This window comes from Rhinopithecus roxellana, chromosome 11 (genome assembly GCF_007565055.1).
Source record: "Rhinopithecus roxellana isolate Shanxi Qingling chromosome 11, ASM756505v1, whole genome shotgun sequence".
Lineage (NCBI taxonomy): Eukaryota > Metazoa > Chordata > Mammalia > Primates > Cercopithecidae > Rhinopithecus > Rhinopithecus roxellana.
Window position 1 is genome coordinate 33,527,793 of NC_044559.1, and position 26,095 is coordinate 33,553,887.

The following is a 26,095-nucleotide window of genomic DNA, read 5'->3' on the forward strand; positions in this document are numbered from 1 at the left end:
AAGGGGGCATGCTTGGAGACAGGGTTGTAGTGCAGAGGGAGCTGATCTGGTGTTGGCTGTGCCGAGCTCCGTTTGAATCCTGCATCTCCAGCTCTCCACATTGCGCAGCTCCTCACACAAGTTGAGCTCTGTCTGAAGCTCCTGCACAGCTTCACTTACCTGCTTTGAAAAGGGCTGAGAAGAGGGTGAGAGAATGAGTTTAGGATGGAGTGTGGGGGCAAGTTGAAAGCATCAGCTGCTACTGTAGTGTATTTCCTTTCATTTACAGAGACCAGGGCAATGTACAACTAAGGGAACAATGTAAATAGCACAGCTGTTTCAAGAACTTGATTTTAGTTTGACTTAAGTGAAGAGGTTCCAAAACACAAAGTGAAATCCTGCTGTAAAGCTGGTGGTAAACTGATAGTCCTCTTGTGTGCAGATTTACTCTGATAAAATTGAACTGTCCTGAAGAAGAGTTACTTCTATTATTTAGTAATATATATATATTTTTAAAGGTCTTTCAGAAATTTTGCTGTTATAACCATGAAATCCCCCCAGTAATTTTACATTTAAATGCTTTATTTCCTACATTAAATATTATTATAAAAGTGGAAATCCATTTCCAGTATCGATCTTTGTTTTTTTTTCTTTTAATCTGTAATAACTAAATGTTTTCTTTTAATTTTGGGATTTCATCCAATATGAAAATGATGCAAAAATCTTTGTTGTCTTATTGTGGATTAAAATTCAGATTTACTTTTGATTTCACAGATCTGATATCTTTTTAGAGAATCACCAGTTTGAAGTTAAGTCCTTTGTTAAGGTAGAAAACAATTTTCAGGGAAGGGAAGAGCAATCCTTGCTCCCAGAACCTGCACATAAGAAAACTTACGGATAAGAAAGCTATTTTTGACAAGCCTTAGTAAAGTGTTTAATTTTATTTAAAAACAGTCATCAATGTCAGACACATAGAGCTCTCCTTTCTCTTCTTTTTCTTAATTACAGCCTTCAGTGATTTTGCTTTTTAATGATATAAGAAGCTTTCCTTCCTTTCTCTGTTTTATTTATTTAGTTTTTTTTTTTTTTTTTTTTTTTTTTTTTTTTTTTTTTGCAGAAGGAGGGGACAATTTTTCTCTTAATTTCTCTGCTGTACATTGGGCAACTCTATTAATTATTATAGACTGTTGTTGCAGCTTCCTGACCTTCACATCAGGTCCTATCTCTCTGTTCTAAATGCATTGTTTTAATGATTCTCACCCCCCCACCCTTCCCCCCAAAAAAATTTCAAGGAAAGCTTTGATGTGGCTTTAGCTGCCTCCAACGTCTGGCCGCATCTCAGATGTGTCACCTATGCCGGGAGGGAATAAGGAAATCACGTTTTGAATGGTAATGATAACATACTAATCACTTCCTTTCTTTGAAGATGGAAGCGAGATATTCTGTCAGCATCCCTGGCTGCTAGAGCTTGGAGGCACTGGTCTAGGTGTATTAGCTTAAGTGTGCATGTCAATACAGCTTGCATCTCCAAGATCCATGGGGGCTCATTAGAGCAAGGTAGATCGTTTCGCTCGACAGCCACTCAGATAATATGTGTGGCACCTCCTTTTTTATTATTATTAGAAAGCATTTCTCCAATTTTAAATGACATCTGTCAACAACACAAAGTTGTAGGAGTTGTGGTTGTATTTTTTCTTTCTTTTTGGCCAAATACCAATACTGATTTGAGAAGGGAAGATATTAATATATGCAGATACATGTATGCATGTACACACACACGCACACACACACAGATACATACATTTGTATATTTCTAAGTATCTAGACATAAATATATACACACACACACATACACACATGCATCAGTTTTTATCCATTCATAACCATGATTAGCTTATAAATCTGGCAACCTGGATAGATCTAATGTATGATCATTATGGTTATATAAAAAAAAATTAACAACAACCATCTCAATGGAGTAAAGAAAGTTTAGAAGCTGAGGATTTGAAGAAAATCCTCTAATTTCCCCGTCAGATAAATATAAAAGAGGTATATATAATGACTGTAAATTTAGTTCACAGTCTAAACCACTGTGTGTTAAAATATCAACTTCAATCTACATAGCACCATATATTTAGGTACAAATCCACAATTTTGTCCATCTATGTAAATGGAGAAACATGTGTCTCTTGTTTCTTAGTGTTGCCTCCAGTTGTCTGAAAACTAGAAGTGCTGTTTAGTATTCTGTCTTAGTAGCATATGTTGTTCTATATAGCATCGTGTTGCACATCCAAAATTGTGGATCATTTTCTTACAAATAAAGTTCCTGTTTTAAAATTTCTATATGCAAGAATCAAAGGAGCAAATGGATTTTTGAAATGTTTGCATTTTATAAAAAATAAATACAAATAGGGAACATAGATCTATGCAAGTATCTCATATATCTATCTCTGCTGAAACAGAAAAGATCCAGTTGGGTATGGTCTGCGTACTTTTCTCAGTATTTTGGAGTAAGATTCGTTGTGGCCACATACAACGTGAGTCTCCTTTTAAAAACAAAAAAGTGGATGGTCCATACGTGAGTGTTGGAAATCTGTCTGTGGTAGTGGTTCCTATAATGGAAAATTCGCTAAAAATTAACTGTAATGGGTTATGAGCCCCCCGCCCCATGTTAGGGCATACGAAGGCATTTTTTTTTTTTTTTAAGGCAAAAAAAAGAACATTGTAGACGGCTGTCTGATTTTTTTTTCCCCCCTTTTTCTTTTTCAGAGGGCACATCTGCTCGATAACACAGAGAGGCTGGAAAGGTCATCTCGGAGACTAGAGGCTGGATACCAAATAGCAGTGGAAACCGGTAAGAATTCTGAGAGTGAGCAAATTGTCTTGCTTATGCACAGCAGTCTTCACAACACATGACATTTCAGGGAAACTTCAAAGGAGTAGCAGAGACAGCAGCCCGAGATGTGGTTTACATATTGGGGAGACAATTGGGAGCTTATTTGCGCTTATCTTTTTTCAAGTTAAAAGGCATGACATCTACTGAAAACAGTTCCTGAGGTTTAAAAGTATACATCTGAAAAGAGATGGAATACTTTGTCTAAATTCTACATTTGTCTTAATATGCAGTTACATGTTGTCAGTTTACCCACCCGCAATGATTGCTAGCACATGGTGCAGTCTCCAGTTGTTTGCTCCTTTACGTTTTATTCACATATGTAAAAATTAACATTTTAATCAATCTAAACCATGTGAACTAGGGACAAAGAAATAACAATACCTACTTTGCTTTGCACATTTGTCCTGGTGTTGGAAATGGTTCCTAATAATCCTGTTTTTAAAAAAAAATCATGAATAGAGCCTATAATCAGTTACAAAAATTATGAAAAAGTCATAGCAAGGAGTAAGGCTCATGTTCATGATAATCTTATTAGCATTAGTTAATGCTCTTCAAACTTTTGGTTTGAATTAACCCCAGTTATTAATTTCAGAAAACATAATCTTAGTATGACTTCTAAAATTAGTCTACTTAAAATGAACATGCTTTTTTATTATAAATGTTTCATGCAATGACTATTTGTCTCCAGAGTAAATAAATATCCATTAATACCTTATTAGTCATCAGTTTCTTATTATTACTCTACCCTTTTTATTTTGTTTTGTCAAGCATAGATTGTAAATAATCTATTTTGTATATTTTGGATAGCTCTTACCCAATGTGTAAACCACAAAAATACGTAATCCACAATATTTTTATCAATTTTTAAAAATTTAGAGTCACAGAAATGTTTATTTTGCAAGAGCAAGTATGATGAAAATGATTCCAAATAATTTCTTTTATGAATGGCCAGTGTTTTTCTTGTCCTGTGTTCATGGCTGCCCTATATTGGTTGGTTAATGTGATGAATTCTAGGCAACCAAATAGGAATAATACAAACAACGTTTGCATTATATTAATAGTGAAAAAACTAAAGAAAACCACAAACCTTTCCAGATTTAATAGTTATGGACAGCCCTTCGCCCTGAGGTAATTGATAGATTGGCTTTCTGCCCTGATTGGAAGCTTTTGTGTGTTCTTTTTGTTTGGGAGCTCATCTTTAGAGGTGACTGTTCTTGGAAAGAGTGTGAATAATGAAAAGAGCCTTGAACATGAGGTCAGACGACCAGGCTTGCGTTCTAGCTCTTGTTTGTGTGACCTTGAGGAGATCATGTAACCTCTCTGAGCCTCAGTTTCTTCTTCAATAACATGGAAATAATATTGCCTATCTCCGAACATTCTTAAGAAAAAATGGTACATGTAAAAATGTTTTATATACCAAAAAACACATGTACAAATATAAATGTTATTATTACTGTGTGGTCATTGATGATCTACAAGCATTTATCTTTATCTCCTAGAAGATAACTTTTATTATGATTGAAATTTATAAATACTAAAGGAATAGGAAACAAAATGTGTTACTTTGACAATCCTTGGGGAACATAGCACTGTGTCTGTGGAATATGACCATAATCACAGGGACCTTCCTTGACAAAACATCCATTGGTCAACCTCTTTCCACATGGGGCTGGTTCATGCTCAGGGGGTCTTCTCGATGTGACCGTGATCGCAAAGCTCCCTCTCAAAGCTGAAAGAAGATAGCAGATACCAAATGACTGTGTATTGATCAAGGTTATATGCTTGAATGGGATTTGATAGTTATTATTTTTGGTGTGTGCTAAAACATAACAGCCACATCAAACTATCAACATAACCAACATGGAAAAGTCCACTTAAGAGTGTCCCATCAGCCTACCTCAGTCCCTTTGGACTTTTTAGTAAATTACTATGGTATTGACTATGAAGTGTTATAAAATTAGATGTTGACTTGTCATATAAAGCTTGGGAACTTCTTGCAGAATACAAGACCAAGTCTGGGAGAATGGATAAGAATGGGCTTTGTGGAAGTAAAGACAGATGTGGCTCAGCCTGTGCATAGACGGGAGTCATCATTGCTAATTTACTTTTGTGGATGAATTTGAAAGTGGAGTGGGAAATGAGAAGGCAGGGACAAAGTATTTTTCCTGCTCTTTCTACTTACTGAAGTAATGGGACGGAATACATTGGGGTGGGCAACATATTGTTTCTGTATTTCCTGCTTCCCTACTGGTCCTCAGCCGAGTCATGGCTTGTCAATCTATAGCTCTGTATTTTGATTGTGATGTAAATTTAGGATACTTACCATTTGTTAAAGTGTCAGAACAGCATCTTTGGAAAGGAAAAACTTTCAGCACTTATTGATGTCTTCTTCTTAAAGATTATGGAATGCAAGGAGGAAGAGAGGTGGAAGAGCTAGTATAACTTTTGAAACAACACAAAAGAGGAGATCACGTAACCTCTCTGAGCCTCAGTTTCTTCTTCAATAACATGGAAATAATATTGCCTATCTCCGAACATTCTTAAGAAAAAATGGTACATGTAAAAATGTTTTATATACCAAAAAACACATGTACAAATATAAATGTTGTTATTACTGTGTGGTCATTGATGATCTACAAGCATTTATCTTTATCTCCTAGAAGATAACTTTTATTATGATTGAAATTTATAAATACTAAAGGAATAGGAAACAAAATGTCCAGAGGGAAATGGATTCCAAGTATTGATCTGAGAGCCAGTTCTAGGCCACAACAGTTTTCACCAGTCCCCTGCAAAATGAGAAGATAAGTAGAACATAGTGAGTTTCTCATAAAGCATATTTTATTAATTCACAAGGCTACACTTATTTGGAAGATGATGTTTTTCCTATTTTGGGGTATAAAGCAAAGTTGTAATATGATTGAAATAGTAGGTAGAAGTTATTTTTTTTTTTTCCTTTACTTAGAAGAATAACAAAATTGGCATCCCTATTTTAGGCCTTCAATTTTTTTTTCAAATTTTTACTTGACCACAAAATTGGAAACTATGGCCTGATACACTGAATTAGAGAGAGAGAAAAACTGCATCATCTGTCCATGTCATTAATCAGCTGTGTGACTTTGAGAAATCATTTAACCTCTCTGCAAGTGTTCTTATATTTGCAAAATAGAAACTGTCAACCAGATTCTATGTATCCCTTAAGGTTGTTATGAAGTAAAATAAGGTCATATGTATTTAGGGGCTTAGAAACTGAAGAGAGCTCTGTTAAAGTCATCATTTTTAAAAACCACTATCAGCAGAAGTGGTTAACTTTCAGAATCATTGGCAAAGATTTCAACAAAAATCTGTAAACTTTTCTATTCATTAACTTGATGAGTGTAATTGGCAAATACTATAAAAGAAAGTTATGTAGAAAATAGAACGGAGTAGAGTAGAATAGAATGCACGTTATAGGGTCTTCCTAACAAATAATGAAATCCATTGTCTAAAATTCTTGAATCATTTTTGATATCTTATTTTGTCATATAGGCAGTGATTTTCTCTTCTGGAACTCAGCAGAGGGTCACATGTCCACAATGTGCTGAGTCTGAGAAAAGGCACATGATTATTCCTAAGTGCTATTCACACCCTGATATGCACAGAGTTTACTACCAATCAAGTTTGTTTCATGGATCCTTTCTTATTTGAGAAAATTGATGAAGCAACAAGTTAATTGACAGAACACTACACTGGTTGCCCGAACCATTGGCTTGATCCAGTGTGGCATTGCTTTTAAGTTCTTGTCCTAGAATCTGTGAATAAAAAGCAGCTCTTTCTTTCTTTCTTTTTTTTTTTTTTTTTGTTACTATTAATAGTCAGGTATGACTTTTAGCTGTGGAGATATCCATTTGGTTTGAGGTCAGGGACTTAATACTCAAAATTCTGGGTCATCTGCCCTTTCTTCTGAAATTACGATTCTTCTTTTCTCTGAAGTAAATATCCCAGAATTAACAATAGGCACAAAACTAATGGGAGCTGTATTATTAAGAAAGAAACAGGCTGAAAGAGAAATTGTATAAGGGCAGAAACGCAAGGCTCACTCTCTGCTTTTAATATGTAAACAGGTAACTTAAGACCCTCCCAACTGTCCCACCGGTACTGTAGATGGGCCCCTGTGCAGTGCATCTCTGGAACTGTGAGAGTTTGTCTATACTCAGCAGCCTCACATCCTTGAATCACAATCTGTACCACTTGTGATGACCTTGCTCCCCCATCCCTGGGCACCAAGCCTTACAAGTTGTCACCCTTTCTCTCAGTAGTCACTGCAGCCACCTGGCCCTGACTTCCCAGGTGGCCGCTGATCTCTTCACCACAGGGAGCTAACCTTCTGCCAGCCTTCCTACCGCGAAGAAGAGGGGCTCTAGCCTTCACCCAGGGCCTTGTGTGTCCTGATAACTGAATATATGTAGAAATAATACAATGTTTATTGAACATTTAATATGGGCCACACACTGGTTTCCATACTTTATATTCATTCTCTCTTTAATCCTCACCACAAACCTATGTAGTAATTATCCTTTCCTCACTTTAAAGATGAGAAAACAAGGTAGAGAGAGATTAACTAATTAGGTCCACACTTACAAACCTAGGATTCTCCTAATGCTATCCCTCCCCGCTACCCCCACCCCACGACAGGCCCCGGTGTGTGATGTTGCCCACCCTGTGTCCAAGTGTTCTCATTGTTCAATTCCCACCTATAAGTGAGAACATGTGGTGTTTGGTTTTGTGTCCTTGCAATAGTTTGCTCAGAATGATGGTTTCCAGCTTCTTCCATTTCCCTACGAAGGACATGAACTCATCCTTTTTTATGGCTGCATAGTATTCCATGGTGCATGTGTGCCACACTTTCTTAATCCAGTCTATCATTGATGGACATATGGGTTGGTTCCAAGTCTTTGCTATTGTGAATAGTGCCGCAATAAACATATGTGTGCATGTGTTTTTATAGTAGCATGATTTACAATCCTTTGGGTATATACCCAGTAATGGGATGGCCGGGTCAAATGGTATTTCTAGTTCTAGATCCTTGAGGAATTGCCACACTGTCTTCCACAATGGTTGAACTAGTTTACAGTCCCACCAACAGTGTAAAAGTGTTCCTATTTCTCCACATCCTCTCCAGCACCTGTTGTTTCCTGACTTTTTAATGATTGCCATTCTAACTGGTGTGAGATGGTATCTCATTATGGTTTTGATTTGCATTTCTCTGATGGCCAGTGATGATGAGCATTTTTTCATGTCTCTCTTGGCTGCATAAATGTCTTCTTTTGAGAAGTGACTGTTCATATATCTTTTGCCTACTTTTTGATGGGGTTGTTTGATTTTTTTTTTTTTTTTTTGTAAATTTGTTTAAGTTCTTTGTAGATTCTGGGTATTAGCCCTTTGTCAGATGGGTAGATTGCAAAAATTTTCTCCCATTCTGTAGGTTGCCTGTTCACTGATGGTAGTTTCTTTTGCTGTGCAGAAGCTCTTTAGCTTAATTAGATCCCATTTGTCAATTTTGGCTTTTGTTGCCATTGCTTTTGGTGTTTTAGTCATGAAGTCCTTGCCCCTGCCTATGTTCTGAATAGTATTGCCTAGGTTTTCTTCTAGGGTTTTTATAGTTTTAGGTCTAACATTTAAGTCTCTAATCCATCTTGAATTAATTTTTGTATAAGGTAGAAGGAAGGGATCCAGTTTCAGCTTTCTACATATGTCTAGCCAGTTTTCCCAGCACCATTTATTAAATGTGGAATCCTTTCCCCATTTCTTGTTTTTGTCAGGTTTGTCAAAGATCAGATGGTTGTAGATATGTGGCATTATTTCTGAGGGCTCTGTTCTGTTCCATTGGTCTATATCTCTGTTTTGGTACCAGTACCATGCTATTTTGTTTGCTGTAGCCTTGTAGTATAGTTTGAAGTCAGGTAGCGTGATGCCTCCTGCTTTGTTCTTTTTGCTTAGGATTGTCTTGGCAGTGCGGGCTCTTTTTTGGTTCCATATGAACTTTAAAGTAGTTTTTCCAGTTCTGTGAAGAAAGTAATTGGTAGCTTGATGGGGATGGCATTTGAGATGGAGTCTCGCTTTGTTGCCTAGGCTGGAGTGCCATGATGCAGTCTCGGCTCACTGCAATGTCTGCCTCCTGGATTCAAGTGATTCTCCTACCTCAGCCTCTCGAGTAGCTGGGATTACAGGCGTCCACCACCACACCCAGCTAATTTTTGTATTTTTAGTAGAGACAGGGTTTCACCGTGTTAAGTGATCCACCCACCTTGGCCTCCCAAAGTGCTGGGATTACAGGTGTGAGCCAACATGCCCAGCCGAGACAGACATTTCTTAAGTTAATAATGGACAAGACTATTTTGGATAGTGATAAATGATGTAAGGTATTCAAGAGTAACTGCACCAGCCTGCACAACATAGCAAGACCCCCCACCTCCAAAAAAAAGAATAACTGATAAAGGCTACCTTACGTTGGCTAGTCAGGAAAGATCTCCCAGAGAAGAACCCTGTAAGCTGAGCCTTGACTATACCAAGATGCCATCAGTAACCTGGGACAGATGATTCCAAGAAGAGGGAAGAGCAAGCAGAAAGGCTCTGGAACGAGAATGTGCTCAGAATGTTCAGGCAACAGAAAGAAGACAAGTACAACTGGGGTGAAGTGAGCCAGGGGGCATGGAACATGATTAGGGCAGAGTCAAGTGGGGCAGATTGTGTGGGGCCATGGGACATGGAAGGGGTCTGGATTTTATTCTGAGTAGGGTGTGACAGTCATGGCGGACTTTCATCAGGCAAGCAACCTGATCTGAACTGTGGAGAACAGGGATTGGAGGGGTGGCAGAGCAGAGTTGGAAATGAGGAGACATGTTAGGAAGTTTATTATAGTAATCCAAGATTTGGTCCTTTTACCAACTGAACTTGCCGACAGAGGAATTTGGTCATGAAGATGCAGGAGAAATTACAAGCTGGCTTAAAAGGCATTCAGGAACAAAGAGCTTGAAATTTATCATTAGTTCTTTAACAATTGGCATGTGTTTCCAAATATTCTTTTGTAAGGCTATCCCCAAAGCAAATGGGGACTTATTAATCTTTGCACCTTGTAGGAACAAATGGACAGTGGCCAGTCCCATCAGGCTGGCAGTAATGGACATTTGTGATTATAAATCTGGGCTGAAAACCAAGTTTATGATAATATTTTACATGAAGAATTATGATAATGATACTTATTTCCTAGAGTTCAAGAAGGCACAATAAAATAATTTATATGTTTGTAAATTATCTCACAAAACTGTGGTATTTTTTTCTGTCTAATCATTTTCAGGTAAGTTCTGAGTTTATACATACATTGTCATTTTGTTCAATTTTGCATCAATCTAAAGAGGAAATGGGTTAGTTTCTTGCTGCTCTAAGTGGGGTCCAGAACCAGCAACACTGACATCCTCTGGGAGCTTGTTAAAAATGCAGAGTCTTGGGCCCCACATCAGATCTACTGGATCAGAATTTGCATTTTAACAAGATCAGCTGTGATTTGTGTGCACGTTAAAGTTGAGTTAAATGCTTACTTTCCAGTGCTAGTATTTAGTCTGTGTTTATTCAAACTGGATGTCATTTCATTGAATCTTGTGTGTGTGTGTGTGTGTGTGTGTATTTTGCATGTATATGTGTATGTATGCAAAAATTTGACCAGGTGTGTGTGTATATATATGTGTATGTGTGTGTATATATGTATGTGTGTGTATATATATACATATATATGTGTGTGTGTCTGTGTGTGTGTATATATATATGCAAAAATCTGGCCAGGTAGCTAACTATAGTTAATATGTACACTCCTGGCCAGGCATGGTGGCTCACACCTGTAATCCAAAGCAATTTGAGAAACTGAGCTGGGAAGACTGCTTGAAGTCAGGAATTTGAGACCAGCCTTGGCAACATAGTGAGACCCCCCCCATAAAAAATTAATTAATTAAATTTTACAAATGTATGCTCCCTATGAAATAATTAATATGGCTATGTCTGTTAATTTAATTATGGTGGCACTGGATATGAGGGATGGTCTTTTTAGGAGCTGTAATAATTATCTGTCTTACCTCAGGAACATGTGAGTAGGCATTACTTGGCAGCTAGAATAGCTAGTAAAGCATCCAGTAACCCAAAAGGGACTAATTATACACCTTTATTTTTGTCAAAACACATTTTATCTCTATATTTAACACTACTTACTTTCTTTTTTTTTTTTTTTTAAAAAGCATATTCATCACAATTTCCTATATATCTTGTTTCATTAGGGAAATGCAAAAATAGACTTTCTGAGTAAGAATAATACCAATGCCGTGTGTTTTCAAGTTTCTTGCATAAAAGAAAATACTTTCTACCCAAATCTTATTTGTTGTAGAATTGATAGAGTGGATTCTTTCCATTTCTGTTTGAGGGTTTCCTTGGGAGTTCTGTTTCTTTTCTATGAAGGTTATCTCTTTTTAAAAAAATAAAAATACGGATTTCTCTTCAATTTCAGTATTTCCATGCCATGTTATTGTTACCTAATTTTAAACTGCAGGCCGGGAGCAGTGGCTTACATTTACAATTCCAGCACTTCAAGAGGCCAAGGCAGGCAGATCACTTGAACCCAGGAGTTCGACACCAGCTCAGGCAACATGGTGAAACCCTATGTCCACAAAAAATACAAAAATTAATTGTTCATAATGTCATGCGCCTGTAGTCCCAGCTACTTGGGAGACTGAGGTGGGAGGATGGCTTGAGCCCACAAGGTCGAGGCTTCAGTAAGCAAGCTGTGATTGCGCCATTGTACTCCAGCCCAGGTAACAGGGTGAGACCTTGTCTCAAAAAATAATAGTCCAGGTGTGGTGGCTCATGCCTGTAATCCCAGCACTTTGGGAGGCCAAGGAGTGTGGATCACTTGAGGTCAGGAGTTCGAGACCAGCCTGACCAACATGACGAAACCCTGTCTCTACTAAAAATACAAAAATTAGTTGGGGGTGGTGGTACATGCTCGTAATCCCAACTACTTGTGAGGCTGAGGCAGGAGAATCACTTGAACACAGGAGGTGGAGGTTGCAGTGAGCCGAGATTGTGCCACTGCACTCTAGCCTGGGCAACAGAGGGAGACTTTGTCTCAATAATAATAATAATAATAATAATAATAATAATTTTAAGCTGCAGACATTCCCCATTATAGAAATATATTTCCACTGACCTGTTTTATATGATGTATTCAGTTTATGTGTGCCCTTTATGCTTATTTGATCAAAATTTGAATTCATTTGACCTAATAGAGTTAGCCAGAGAAAGATATGGAGTATTTTTTCTTTTAGAAAACAAATAATTTTTAGATTATGGCACTTGAATGAGAATTAGATAATTCATGTACGCCACTTTTTTTTCTTTTACTTTACCTAGCTCTTTTTAAATAATTTTTAACGGAAAAATGATCAAGAGCAGTATAAGCTTACTTTTTTTCTTTTTTCTCTTTTTTAATATGCTTACCCAGGCTTACACTTTTAAAAAATCAACTAAAGGGAGGCCGAGGTGGGTGGATCACGAGGTCAGGAGATCAAGACCATCCTGGCCAACACGGTGAAACCCCGTCTCTACCAAAAATACAAAAAATTAGCCGGGCGAGGTGGTGGGCGCCTGTAGTCCCAGCTACTCGGGAGGCTGAGGCAGGAGAATGTCATGAACTCGGGAGGCGGAGCTTGCAGTGAGCCGAGATAGCGCCACTGCACTCCAGCCTGGGCGACAGAGCGAGACTCCGTCTTAAAAAAAAAAAAAAAAAAATCAACCAAAATGTGCTTGATGTTTAGAACTTTTTAAAGATGCTGAACAAATGCTTTTAAATTTTGAGGTGCCTTTTTAATACATTTATTTGTTTCCAAGTCTTGACTGAACTACTGATCGAGTTTTCCTAAGTCGTCTCATTATATGGAGATTTTGCGGTATAAAAGCACAGTACTGCAACTTGATCGCCTTCTGTCTTTTGGTTCTTGACACCGTCTTTCCACTCACCTTATTATTTTAATCAACTCAGTATAGAACTCATTCAGAAATTTGAGTGGAAATACCTGTTGAGGCAGTTTTTATCAAACTCAGAGCCAGTCACTTTTTTTGTTTTTGTTTTTTCTCATTAAACTTTTTTAATGGGTCTCTAAATTCTGTGACAGATTTTTGGTCAAGTTTTTTCCATTAAAAAGTACAGATTTTTAAAACTAATAGCTTAAGACTGCCACACGCAAAAAAAAAAAAGAAAACCAAAGTGGTCCACGAAACATTCTCCTTTCCTTCTGAAGGTTTTACGATGCATTGTTATGATTCATTAACCAGTCTTTCACTACTAAACTTAAATGGCCAATTGAAACAAATAGTTCTGAGACCGTTCGTTCTTCCACCACTGATTAAGACCAGGGTGGCAGGTATTATTTATTGAATAATGAATACAATAATACTCATTTAGCCTTCTGAGCTTTCTGGGCAGACTTGGTGACTTTGCCAGCTCCAGCAGCCTTCTTGTCCATTGCTTTGATGACACCCATAGCAACTCTCTGTCTCATATCATGAACAGCAAAGGGACCCAGAGGTGGATAGTCTGAGAAGCTCTCAACACACATGGGCTTCCCAGGAACCATATCAACAATGGCAGCATCACCAGACTTTAAGAATTTAGGGCCGTCTTCCAACTTTTTACCAGAACGACGATCAATCACTTTTTAAAAAATCGTTTTAGAAGTTTTTTCACATCCACTGACATTTTCTTCTACCTCCTCCTCTTAATTATATCTTTCTTTCTTCTCTTCTTCTCCTTCACTCCCCTCCCGCCTTCTCTTCGAGAAATATTTTGAGTGTTCACTGTGCCAGGTAAAATGTAACATCTCCTGTAGCAGATTATCAGAGCTTAGATTCCGCCCCCCCACCCCACCTCCCATTTACTGATGAGTCATTTTTAATACTCCTGAGAAAATAGACCCAAAAAGTATTCACTGCATGTTCCTTTCCCTCAGAGCTGTTATCTGTTAAGGTAGAAGAATATATTTCTGATTCTTTCCTATTGGTGAAAGTGGTATAAGATTGTATGAAAAAAAGTAAATGCTATATTTCACTTATTCAACAAGGTTTTGTTGAGCCCTACTGAGTGTCAGGTGCGGCAGAGATGCGGAGCTAGGGCCAGTAAGATAACACAGTCCTGGTCTGGGCTATCTGACTAGAGAATGTTATGTCCATAAACACCGATTCAGATTATTAGCTGAAGTAATTTTGTTTAAGTACAGGTTGGAATTTAGAAAGGCACTATGGTGTCCAAATTATTGCAAAAATAACAAATTAACACTTTATGTTATTCTCCCATATAGGGACAGAAGATAGGATTCTACAGTTAGGTTGATATTAACTATCTTTTATCCAACCATAACTATTTTAGAGAAAAAATTTTCTGTAGAAATATTAAACTTTTTGACAGAGAAAGTTCTCTCTCTAGAAAAAGTTTCTTTATTCATTATTTTGGACAGTGGAAGGATATCTCTGCTTGAATAGGTATTTTTTTAATGCTGAGAAGCATTACTTGACCAGGTCCTATGAATTTTTAAAAGTCTGTCCAGTTCAGTTGCAGAATCATCATTTCTAATGTGCAGTTATCATTTACCTTACAATCTCAAGCCTATTAAAGTCTGGTATCTCAAAAAGCTGTGATTCTCTACTGAAAAGAATCGAGGAGGTTATCATTTGGGCAAAGCTCTTAAAGAGTATTTTCAAGTTGTGCTTATATATACTTTGTGAGGTCCTCTGAGATATTGGTGAGCTCCATGGTGGCAAGAAAAGAATGTCATTTAAACCCTGTTTGGAGAACCTTCTCCTTAGGTGGTCCAAGGGAATTCATAGGGTTCATTTTTAATCTATTAAAAAGTATTATACTCATCTTTAAAGGTGACTTCCCCATAATGCCTATATCACTTTTCCAGTTGGTTTGTAAGATACACGTGGAGCCATTCTTACTCTGTTGCATCTCTGTGAGTTGAGAAAAAGAATGAAGACTACAGCAGATTGTGAAAATGACAATTTACTTTCAAATATTACAGTGAAGCTTATGACCTTGTTGCACTGTACTTATAGAACTTTCTTTGGGATTTTTTTTTAATCAAGTTTATTTTCCCTTTGAGTCTGACTTCTAGTGCCAGAAGGTTTTTTCTTTTTTTCAGCAGTTTATGTATTTAACAGAATTTTTTTGAGATGGGTGCTACAGAATTTTCACAGCATGGGTTTGCATTGGACTAAGACTTTGTGTACGACTTATATCAAGTGGAAAACTTGATAGGCATGAGCTTTAAAAATGGCTTTTTTGTGTGTGCTCTATATTTGAAGCTTTCGTCTGTATTTCCTGTTGGGCTACAGTGTTTTCCAACATTGCCACAAGAGAACAAAGTAAACATTAAAAAATAATTTTTTATTGAAGAATATGTTTTTCCAAGTAAAGTCCTTATCAAAGAGACTGTCGTGGTGGGTCATGATTCACATATGGCACTGTGTTGCCCTTGTGTATCTTAAGATTTAAGTGTGAAGTTGTAGTTAAATAAATATCTATTTATTTAGAGAGAGGAAGAAACCATCCTAAAGCCAGAAAAGGAAAAACGCTTTTTGGAAACTGTTCCTTTTGGAGGATAAAGAAAGCACATTGTTGAGTAGTAGTCCTACCATTACCCTCCATGTTGCTAATTTCACTGTAATCAATCATCTAAGCTCCTGGTCTGCATTAAAAGGTTGATATTTGTGTTCATATAAAATACCTTCACAGTGGAGCTATTTTTTTTTTAATTTCCATTTTTAAAGTTATTTGCAATATATGAAACTTAAATAGGGCTCAGTGGAACTTTAACATTTTGTTCAGCAAACAATTATTAGGCCGTAAGAAATTAGGATTGGATTCGTTGGATGTGGATTGGACTTCTATTGATCTCTGCTATAGCAAGAAAAATACTGCCTTACATTATTATTATTATTATTATTATTAGCAAATTTTACATTTGGAATTAAGGTGGAGGAGAAATTCAGGCCACCTGAAAGGGAAAATAGATTTCATATCATTTAGGAAGGAACAAATCCTGGCACTGTCCTTGGCTCTTAGAATATAAATTTCCTTTAATAAGCTGGAATATCTTGACAAAATGCTCATGGTGAAAATAAATAGCTGTAGATTCTAATAATAAATACAATTAGTGTTTTTAAGGAGGGTAGAGGAAGTAATTAAGTCTATTTCATTATGTCGGGGAAAGACTTGGGAAAGATGGGCCTTATGAAATACATAAGGAGAGGAGGAAGGAGAAGTAAGTAAACTGAGCAAAGCCAGGCTTTGGGGCAAATACATGGCTTATGAGAATTCCCGGGGGGTGTCCTATGGCCTAGCTAACATTCATCTTTTAACATTTCATCATTCAATAATTTTTACTTGGAAGTGATAACATTTATTTTTAAAACATTTTCCATCAAACTTGTTATTATTTCAGAGTAACCATCCCAATTAACCCATTCATTAATAGTCAGATATGTAATTATTTAATATATTATGGAGGTTTTTAATGCTTTAAATCATAAATGTTGGTAATTGTTAATGTATTATGTGCTAAAAATAACAGTGGTACCACAGACGATAACATTGTATATTCTGCTCTAAAATTTTCAGACTACTTTTACATCTATTAACTCATCGTATCAATCAATAAATTACCTTATCTGAAATGGAAATTATTTGTTCAAACTGAGTACACTGATCCCCTGAATATTTCCCCAAATGCCATCTACTTTCACCAAACAGAATGTGTATTAAGTTTTATTTGGTTTCATGAAGAAATAAGTACTTTTTGCTTCCCTCTTTCTCATTGGCATATCTTTGAATTATCTATGTAACGTTCAATACTCCGTGCAGACTGTTGATGATTAGGACCTGTTCGTTTGAAACCAACAAACCAACCAACCAACCAACCAAGTCTGTCTTAAGAAGGCTACACAAATTTAAAGGATGCACCAGTTTTTCTCACTAGTGTTAGCATAGGACTTTTACAGACATCCAAATTTTTCATGTAGGTGAGTCAAAGAGATTGACTGGAGTGACTTTGTTAATGTAATAAGAGACCTTAAAGAATAATAATAATAAAAAAAAACCACTGACTCTAAAAGGTAAGCATGAAGATGGACCAAGTATCTTATTGCCTCACTGATATTGCCTGCCAGCTGTGAATTTTCTTACTACAATGAATCCCCACATTTTTATTGCTGTGTGCAAGGTACAGTGTTTCATTTTTTCTTCCTACTTGGGCTTCCTGTAGAATGCACACCCCATATAGTTCTTTAAATTCATACTGTTGTGAGAACAAGTACGTCTTTCTCTTCTCTCTTTTGTTAACTGTAAGCCTTGTGGAGCAACAGTTCTTTCGTGCCCTCTGTAAGTTGCTGGCCTCTGCTCAAATTAAACACTGTAAGATTATCAGCAGGTTACAAAGGTGTAGTGTATCTCTCTCTTCTGCATTTTTGTATAAGGTTGTCTTGATCTGAAAAATGCTAACAAATTCAAACGAACTCATCGTCTCATATCCACCCCTTGTAAATTGGGACTTTGTGTCTTCTACATAAAAAGTAGGGAGAACACACGTACAATTTCTGCTCTCCTTTGAGGATTTAAAAAAAAGTTACGCATGTAAAATGCACAGAAATTATTTTTTAATCCAAGTGCCAAGTCAGATCACCTCTCTTTCACCTGCAGTGAAGAAGCAAAATGGAATGTGCCTGGAGCTTTGCTACGAGACAGGCTCAGGTTCAAATCTTGGTCCTGCCACTTAATAACTGTAAGACCTTAGACAAGTTCCTTAGCCTTTCTGAGTCTTACTTTTCAAATGTATAAAAATCCTCGGAGATCTTCTATATGGAGGTTGTCATGAGAGATAAATGTGGTAAATGATAAAAAACATCCAACACAGTGGTGATCCATAAATGTTAGTTTCCATTTGTACTAATTTGCATAGTAACACTAGCTGCTGTAACAAATAAACTTCAGTCACCCCAGTGGCTTGATACAGTGATGTTAATTTCTCACTCTTGAAACTGTGTAATGCAAGCGTCCAAGTGAGCGGACAGCCCTTTCAGGTAGTTATTCAGAAATCTAGGCTTCAGCTGTCTTTTGGCTCTGCCCTGCCCCGGGGCTTTGGTGTCCTTTACGTTTAGCCAGCAGCTAGACAAAGAGAATGGAGAAGGCATACCCACTTTTCAAGCTCCACATTAATTCTACCTGTGTTCCACTGTCAAGAACAGTTGAATGGTGCTACATAGATGCAGGGGGACTGGGAAATACAGTTCCAACTGAATGACCACTTTCTAATCACAACTTTGTACTGAGAAAGAGGGAGAACAATATAGGTGGGTTGGGGCTGTTTATCTATCTCTGCATAGTATTTATTTATTGCCTACTTCACTGCCTCATCATCAATTAAGACCCTAGCTATTAACAGTACAATGGGCAGAAGTGAAGGGATAGATGACTTACAGACCAGGTCAGTAGTTGTAATCTTCTAGTTTTTGTGGCAAATGAGACTATTTCTGTCTTTTCTATATTAATAGATACAGTAAGGAGTCTGATATCATCTGCTTTCTTTTCTACTAGGCATTTATCTTTATTCACTTTTCAAATTTGTATTCCTTAGATCTGTAACAAAAAATAATTCTGCTCTTTGTGTTTTTATCTAAGTGGTGACAATAGTTGTAAGTTCGCAAATTTATGTTTATAATTTCTAAAGCAAATGCTAAAAGTACACTTATACTGCACACTGTCACAGCCCAGAGGAACTTAAGGAAACTTAACATAATGCAAGTCCTGGATGGAATCCTGGAACAGAAAAAGAACATTATGCAAAAACCAAGGAAATATGAATAAATTTATTGATTTTAGTTAATAATAATGTATCAATATTGGTTTGTTGATTGTGACACATGCACCATAGTAATGTAGGTGATAATGGGGGAAACTGGATGTAGAGTAAATGGAAACTCTGTACCATGAGCATAATTTTTTCGTAAATCTAAAGCTATTCTGAAATTAAAAGTTGATTTCAACAAAAGGACATTGCAGTCACGGTAGTCTTCATATTTATTGAGTACCCATTGTGTAATATCATCATTGTTGCAAACCTGGCTTCTCTTTTTTAATTTTTTATTACAACTGTAGAAAATTTGTCCCTTCCAGTAACTATAAGGCCTTATGTCTATTTAAAAGCACCTTGCCCAGGTTTGGGCACTAGTAAATGCTCTAAGAATATTTGCTGCTTCTTTCTTTCCTCCCACTCTCTACCTCTCCCTAAGTGCTTCTAGTAATTACAAAAACAACAATATGAACTTTTACTTCACTACTGAAAGAATCAGGCTAATCAGTCATGTAATTTGATGACTCCAGGAAGTATTAGATGTATATGGGGACGTGGTCCCAGCGTTCATGTGGTCTATCCCCATCTTCAAGATGCGTAAGAATGAATAGACCATTTTACCAATTAGAAGAATGAGAGTTAATATTCTTTTCTTTTTCAATCTAGAAAAACAAGAGCGTATTATGATAATAATAGAAATGGTAGCATAAGAATAAGGAGATTACAGATTTTTTTCCCTATTCTGAATTTTCTAAACTGTTACTATTTAATTTTACAATTAAAAAAGAATTTTCTCTATATTGAAATAAGTGCCTAAAATCTATTCTTGAAAAATTATTTCACATCTTAGTTTTCCAAATGTATATGCATACACACACAACATACACAGAGACACGGGGTGTGAGTGGGGAGAGATTCCATATGTCAATATCATGAGGAAGCCAAAGGCTGCTGAAACATAATTTTTAGTTAACGTTTGTTTCTCCTTATTTAACTGCCTGAATTACGTAGTAGTAGGATTTATGTCTAACGTTCAATATCTCTGGAAATTCTACAGTAACAGACTTTAAAAACTCTTTCTATGTATGCTTTTAACTTCCTTGGCCTATTCCTTTGGATTATTTTGGCTTCATAATGGTGATTTCCTGATTTCTCTAAACACAGTTGTACCCATTTCAGCAATATTTCTGTGTGAAAGAAAGTGGAAATTAGAATCCAGATTCGTTGACCCTTGAGATCTTATATTGACCTTAGTAGGTATTAACTTTTTAGATCAATAAACAGCTGTTATTGACCTCTAAGAAAAGTCAATATCTGCTTGTTAATTTGCAGCTTGAAAATGTTATACATTTTGTTCTTCATTATTACCCTACTTATTTCAGCCTTTTAAAAAAATGTCTCTACTGTTTCCGCTAGAGATCATCATGTCTAGATCAACATTTTAGTTTTGGTGTTTAAGGAGATGATCATTGGACATGGTGGTCATTTATCAGTGCTCCATTTTAGTTTCTTATAAAATTGCGACTGTCTGAGATTCATACTGTACAGAAAAGTGAAATATACTTAATGGTACTTGATTTACTATTGTTATTAATGTTTGAGAAACAATTTTAAGTAATCTGTATAGCTCATGGCAAGAATATTCTGACATGTATATATGAGAAATGAAAAGAAAGTTAAATTGGAAACATGTGGTCTGAAAAGAGATTAATAATGTTTTGCTTTTCTGTGTATAAATGGAAATAATCTGTGTAGATTGAGGTTTAGCACACACTTCTCATGTGGATAAACATTTAAAGCTTTTAGGTAAGGACTTCTTGTGTGGGTCTGAATCTTAGAAGCCTATGATTCTAAAGTTTTATTAAAACTTAAACGTTTTAAGTATTGATGGAGAAGTCACTTTTCACATCATCATTGTTTTGTATATTAACATGGAAATGTCAAATTTTGCATAACTTGAAATGTCTCAGAATTGCCTATTGCTGAAATTCAAATGTCAGAACAATACTTCTGCACATATATGACTCTGATATTTCAACTCTAAAAACCTCATAAATGATTCAGTATCAGTTTGGCCTTGTTATGATGTAACTTTTAGAAGAGGCAGAGTGATTTAAATCTGTTCTAGAAAATGGTGGTCTCATTCAGGGTAGACATCAAACACGAATCTCTCAACCCATTAATGCTCATTAATTTTTTTATTATGTTATTTTGGCAAAGAATTTAAGTTTTCATGAGAACTCTTAAGTATTTTGCACCATTGTAAAAATGAAGCTATTTCTTTGTGATCAACAGGATTGGCTTATATCTTATCCTATTTTGTGGTATTAATTGTTTTAGAGGGCTCAATACTTTTTGTAAAAGAAGATTTTTTTGTTTTTCAAGCAGTGAATGCCTTCTAGGACATAAATGGATATATAGAGACCAAAAGGCCTGTAGAAATAAACCTTCTACTATTAATTTACTCTTCCAAATTTTGCATGGTATCTATATATTTAAAATTAAAAGTTTTACAGCTGGAATGAGCCTTGGAGATAAGAAACCTGACTTTGTCATTTTATGCAGAGAAGGGAGTCTTGATGTCTAGTCCCCTTTGTTACTAGCTTTAAATTTTTTATTTGAAAATCTCAACATTGTTAACCGTTACTGATATATTAACAGTTTGAATAAAATAACTTTACTAGTCCCATATTTTTATATTAAGTATTTTTTTTCTTAAGGAAGAAAAGCTTTCCACAGGGGAACTTTATTACTTGAAGAATCTTATTTTCATACATATTCTTAATAGCGTCTTTTACTTTCTCTTCTAGGATATAGTTTTGATAATTAAAATTTGTCAACATTTCAATATGATAAAATTGATATGTTTAGTGGCCTGCTATTCCAGAAACTTTTACAAATGCCATTAGGGTCATAACTTGGAGTGTGTACTTTGGCATGTTTAATTTTTCCTCTGCTTGGAGATTAGTGGAAAATAAGCTCTGTAAATTAAATTTTATTGCAAAATTATCTTCCGATGTTCAGCAGTAAAGATAATATTGAGTGATAAGGCTGGAGTGGATTTTATATAAAGCAATTACAGCATGAAGACCACAATCTGAATGAAAAATATTGCTCAGGATTTCCTATAATCTGTAGAAACGTCATTTTGGAATGTGTTTAAAATTGCCTCATTTTATGCAGGTGATTATAATACTTAAGGTATATCGCAGTTTGAAAGCACCATTACTGAATACTTTTAAGGACCGTTTATATATGGTGGGAGGAACAAATTATATATATCTATATTCACACTTGGACAGTTGTTACCTTTTCAAAATGTTTCTCCACTACTGGAGATTTTTCTGTAAAGCTTGCTTTCTCCAGTGAGCCCATCTCTCTCTTTAGATAACTGCATACAAAAGGTGGGATCAAAATGCCCACTGTGTATTTTACTCTCACCCTGGCATGTGTAAAGGAGGACTTCTGCTCCAGGGCTCCACCATGTAGATGAAGAAGCACCTGGTGTTTTAATAACTTTATTTATACCACAACTCTTGAATTTAGCCTTTACATAGCAATTAGAAACAGATAAGAACAAAGATACTGTTCTTGAATGAGGTAGAAAAGGCTTGGTTTGAAAGGGCTTCGTGCAAATAAAATTGAAGAAGAAAATATGCATGCACATGTGTCTGTAGCCACCCATCCCTCAACTCCTGTTCATGTGTGTTTCCTGGACTTGCATTCTTCATTCCCCAAAAATCAAGGCACCTTTAGTGAATGTCTAGTCTGAGCAAGTCAGTGTCTCTAAGTACCAGAATGATGGAGACAGAGAAATCACAGTGTATGGCAGTGTCAGGACTGGGCTTCAACCCAAGGAAGTGAAATTACAGTAGAAATTATTAAAAGAATCTGTTTCCTAATGGGCAGAGGATCCTGTCATCCTTTAATTTTTTTTAAAAAAAGTCATCTCCTTTAATAAATAATCATGTAAAAGGGAAAAATGCTCTGATTTGAGAAGAAGTTACTTTTTACTTCTTTACACGGAGCTGGGAAAAAACAGCTTACTGATTCAGTGTGCATAAATACTTATCATAGATTTACTGTGTAGCCATTACTTTAGGCAATTCATCCAGCTAAATAGCCTCTAATGCTATCATGAATGAAGGCTATAGCAGTTTATCAAGATGAAAATAGCCCATTAAGAATTGATCTGAACCAGTTTAGAGAAGCAGAGCCTGAGACCTGGCCTGTGCAGCTTTGGCTAGTAAAAGTTCACTTGGTGCTGGGCATATACCAGCTCCACAGGCCCCAACTTTATTAGTGTGGAGATAAGCTGATTAGGTCTTGTCAATCAAAGGTGCCCATATCTCAATTGAGAGACACACACTCTCTCTCGATTTTTCTTTAAGCATTGAAGCAGGCAACAAAGAAAGAGATGTGTGGTATGCATCCCTACGGTTGTCACCATGCAGGGTGCAAGGGTCCTGTGATGATGTGGTGACTGTATTAAAGAGTACATCAATTTGTTTTAAAGTGTTTTGATTTTTTATGGTGGCATTAAGAGAGAGAACATTGTGGTTGCAGCTTTACTAGAAAGCAAAGAATTCTAGAAGAAGAAAAAAAAAGTGTTTCTTTGAAGCCTACCAGGGCTTTGAATCTTGCTGTGCCAATGGGCGCTTAAGTGCTCCCGTAACTGGCAACCTCAGATCCACCATCAGCTTAGGAACTACCATCCTCTCCAAATTATTCATTTAAAGGAATAGAAAAAATTGTGTAAATTGACCTAAGCAATATTAATGATGATTGACCGCAAGTTTTTCTTTCTTTAAGAGATTTCAGATTTTGGATGAACATATAACACATGTTGGTTATACTCATGTGCACTGATTCTGTTGTAAAGAACAGAGATACTTGTAAATTTTACCCAAGTACAGATTGGCAACATTGCTCCATTTAATTGTTCTATACATAATAATGAATACTTTACTTTGTATATCTGGAAAATAAACCTGACTAATAAATGTAGGCTGTCAAAGTATAATTCTGTAGGGCTTCAGCTTGAGACCTCATCATCTCGTCAGTATTGAGAAAAAGGTAGAGCGATGGTGTAGGGGGAAAACCTGGCCTTTTGTTCTTTACATCTGAAGTTTGCTCACTGCAGGCCTCCTTCCCACTTCAAATGCAACAACAGAAAGGAGGCCTTCCTCTTCTTCCCTCACCCTACATGCACCCCCCAGTGCTGCCATCATGCACAGCCATGTTTCCACAGTGGATTATCTCTTTATCAGCTATTCTTCCCTTCACTCCATCCATTTTCCATTAACCAATCAGGCAGCCCTCTTAGGAAAGACTGGTGCTTACTGCAATAAAATGTTAATTCTGTAGGCACAGAGCCACACAGCCATTCTAGATGTTGCTTGTGACAGAAAAGCATTCATGCACCCCAGACGTGAAGAATACCTGTATTGGGTGTCTTATGAGAAAAAATTGGGGGAAATAAAGTTATGATGGGTAGTAGTTACTGAAATGGAAAAGGTATTCTATTCTTTACAGTGCTGACCAGCCAGAGTGGCCACACACGTGTATGGGGATGTAATCATGGGTACCTAAAAACATGCATCCTGCTTTTAAGGCATCTGAGATAGTAAAAGCCAGTTTGTCACTTGTAGTTCTCACTGACCCAGACGGGGTAATTGCACTGCTGACTCTGGTCCACTGAGTGTATGATCTTGAAAGGCCTTCTGACTCTAGAAAGATTCGGGTGAGCGATGCTTAGTAATGGGTGTACTTTAATATATAAAGATTTTCTACTCAGGATTCTCTGCTTTGAGATATTTTATTACTGGATTATCTTAATAGTGATAGGTCTTTAGAGTTTATGGTTTTTTAAAATAAGAAAACATGTCATATGCAACTTTCCAGAAATACCTTTTTAAAAAAGTATTAATGCATTCACATGTGAAAGGAACTTGGCTAAGCTCCTTCTCGTGGTTTAGGTTTCTAGTTTAATGTTATGTCTTCAGAGAAGACTACCCTGACCACTCTTTCTAAAGCAGGCTTCCCCTAAATCTTACCAAGCCCCTTCCTCGTATCATTGATTGTAAGGAGTAATCCATTACTCATTTTTTGCTTGCCTTCTCCGAAACAATGTAAGCTTCCTGAGCGGCATTTTGTTGAATGATTGAAAGAAATGAGCAGCTATATTCCTTTACTGCAAATAGAAGTGCTTTTATTTTTATTTATTTATTAATTTTTTTGAGATGGAGTCTCGCTCTATCGCCAGTCTGGAGTGCAGTGGCATGATCTCGGCTCACTGCAACTTTTGCCTCCAGGGTTCAGGTGATTCTCCTGCCTCAGCCTCCCGAGTAGCTGGGAGTACAGGTGCGCGCCACCACGCCCAGCTAATTTTTGTATTTTTAGTAGAGACGGAGTTTCACCATGTTGGCCAGGATGCTCTCTATCGCTTGACCTCGTGATCTGCCCACGTTGGCCTCCCAAAGTGCTGGGATTACAGGCGTGAGCCACCGCACCTGGCCAGAAGTGCTTATTTCAAAAAGTTTCTCACTTACCTTTAGTATTATAATAATTATAGCCATTTCCCATCCCAGACCGCTTTTAAGAAGATTTAGTGTGGTTCTGTGACATTTTAGAATTAATCTTTGTCTCTTATTATATTGAAATTCTTAACACATTCAAGTGGTTCTCTCAAAAAAAGTATTTTTTAAAAAAAAGAATATTGTGTTTTATTCAGTGAATTTATAATTGAGAAAAGTATACTCAAGTTAGTCTACGATGCAAACTAGTGTATACTCATTAATAAGCATTTGGTGGTAGAGATTTTAAGCCAATAATGAATCTGGGTTCCCTTTTTAATTTGCTGCATGCTTTAGTTATTGAGCTTTGTTTCTTTTCCACTATTTACCCATTCCAATTTCATAAGTTTACTTTGGTGATTGTTTTTAGGCTATAAAATGAATAGTGAAAATTAGGTTGCAGTGTGATCATGTTGCTTTATCATGAATTGAAGTATAAAGTTTGTTTTGCTGAAATTTTGTTAACAAGGAGTAGGCAGAAATGGTTGGACTAGGGACATTTACTTGTAGTGTCTTTGTGTAAATCTCAGTTTTCCACTTTATTATATGATAAGTAAACCACATAACCATTTATCTTTGGTTGCCTATAAGGATACAACAAATACTTAAATTAATTAACATGAAGCTGTAAGCATCATCAGTTCATAACAATGATTTCTGAAAACTGTTTACTTTTTGTTTAAATTTGGAAGTTTAACTCAAGTGGGAAAAAGATATTTTAA

At 36.4% G+C, this 26,095-nt stretch overlaps 1 protein-coding gene across 10 annotated transcripts in view; it reads left to right on the forward strand.

Moving 5' to 3' along the window:
* The window catches only part of VTI1A (vesicle transport through interaction with t-SNAREs 1A), a 373,251-nt gene that overhangs the window by 87,824 nt on the left and 259,332 nt on the right, over positions 1 to 26,095 (forward strand). For all 10 annotated transcript variants that reach the window (XR_004060055.1, XR_004060057.1, XR_004060056.1 and 7 more), the window contains one exon: positions 2,749 to 2,833. Coding sequence is in view for 5 of the 10 variants with exons in the window: in XM_030940904.1 (XP_030796764.1) it covers positions 2,749 to 2,833 (85 nt within the window). In the remaining 5 variants the exon portion in view is untranslated. The remainder of the gene's footprint in view (positions 1 to 2,748; positions 2,834 to 26,095) is intronic.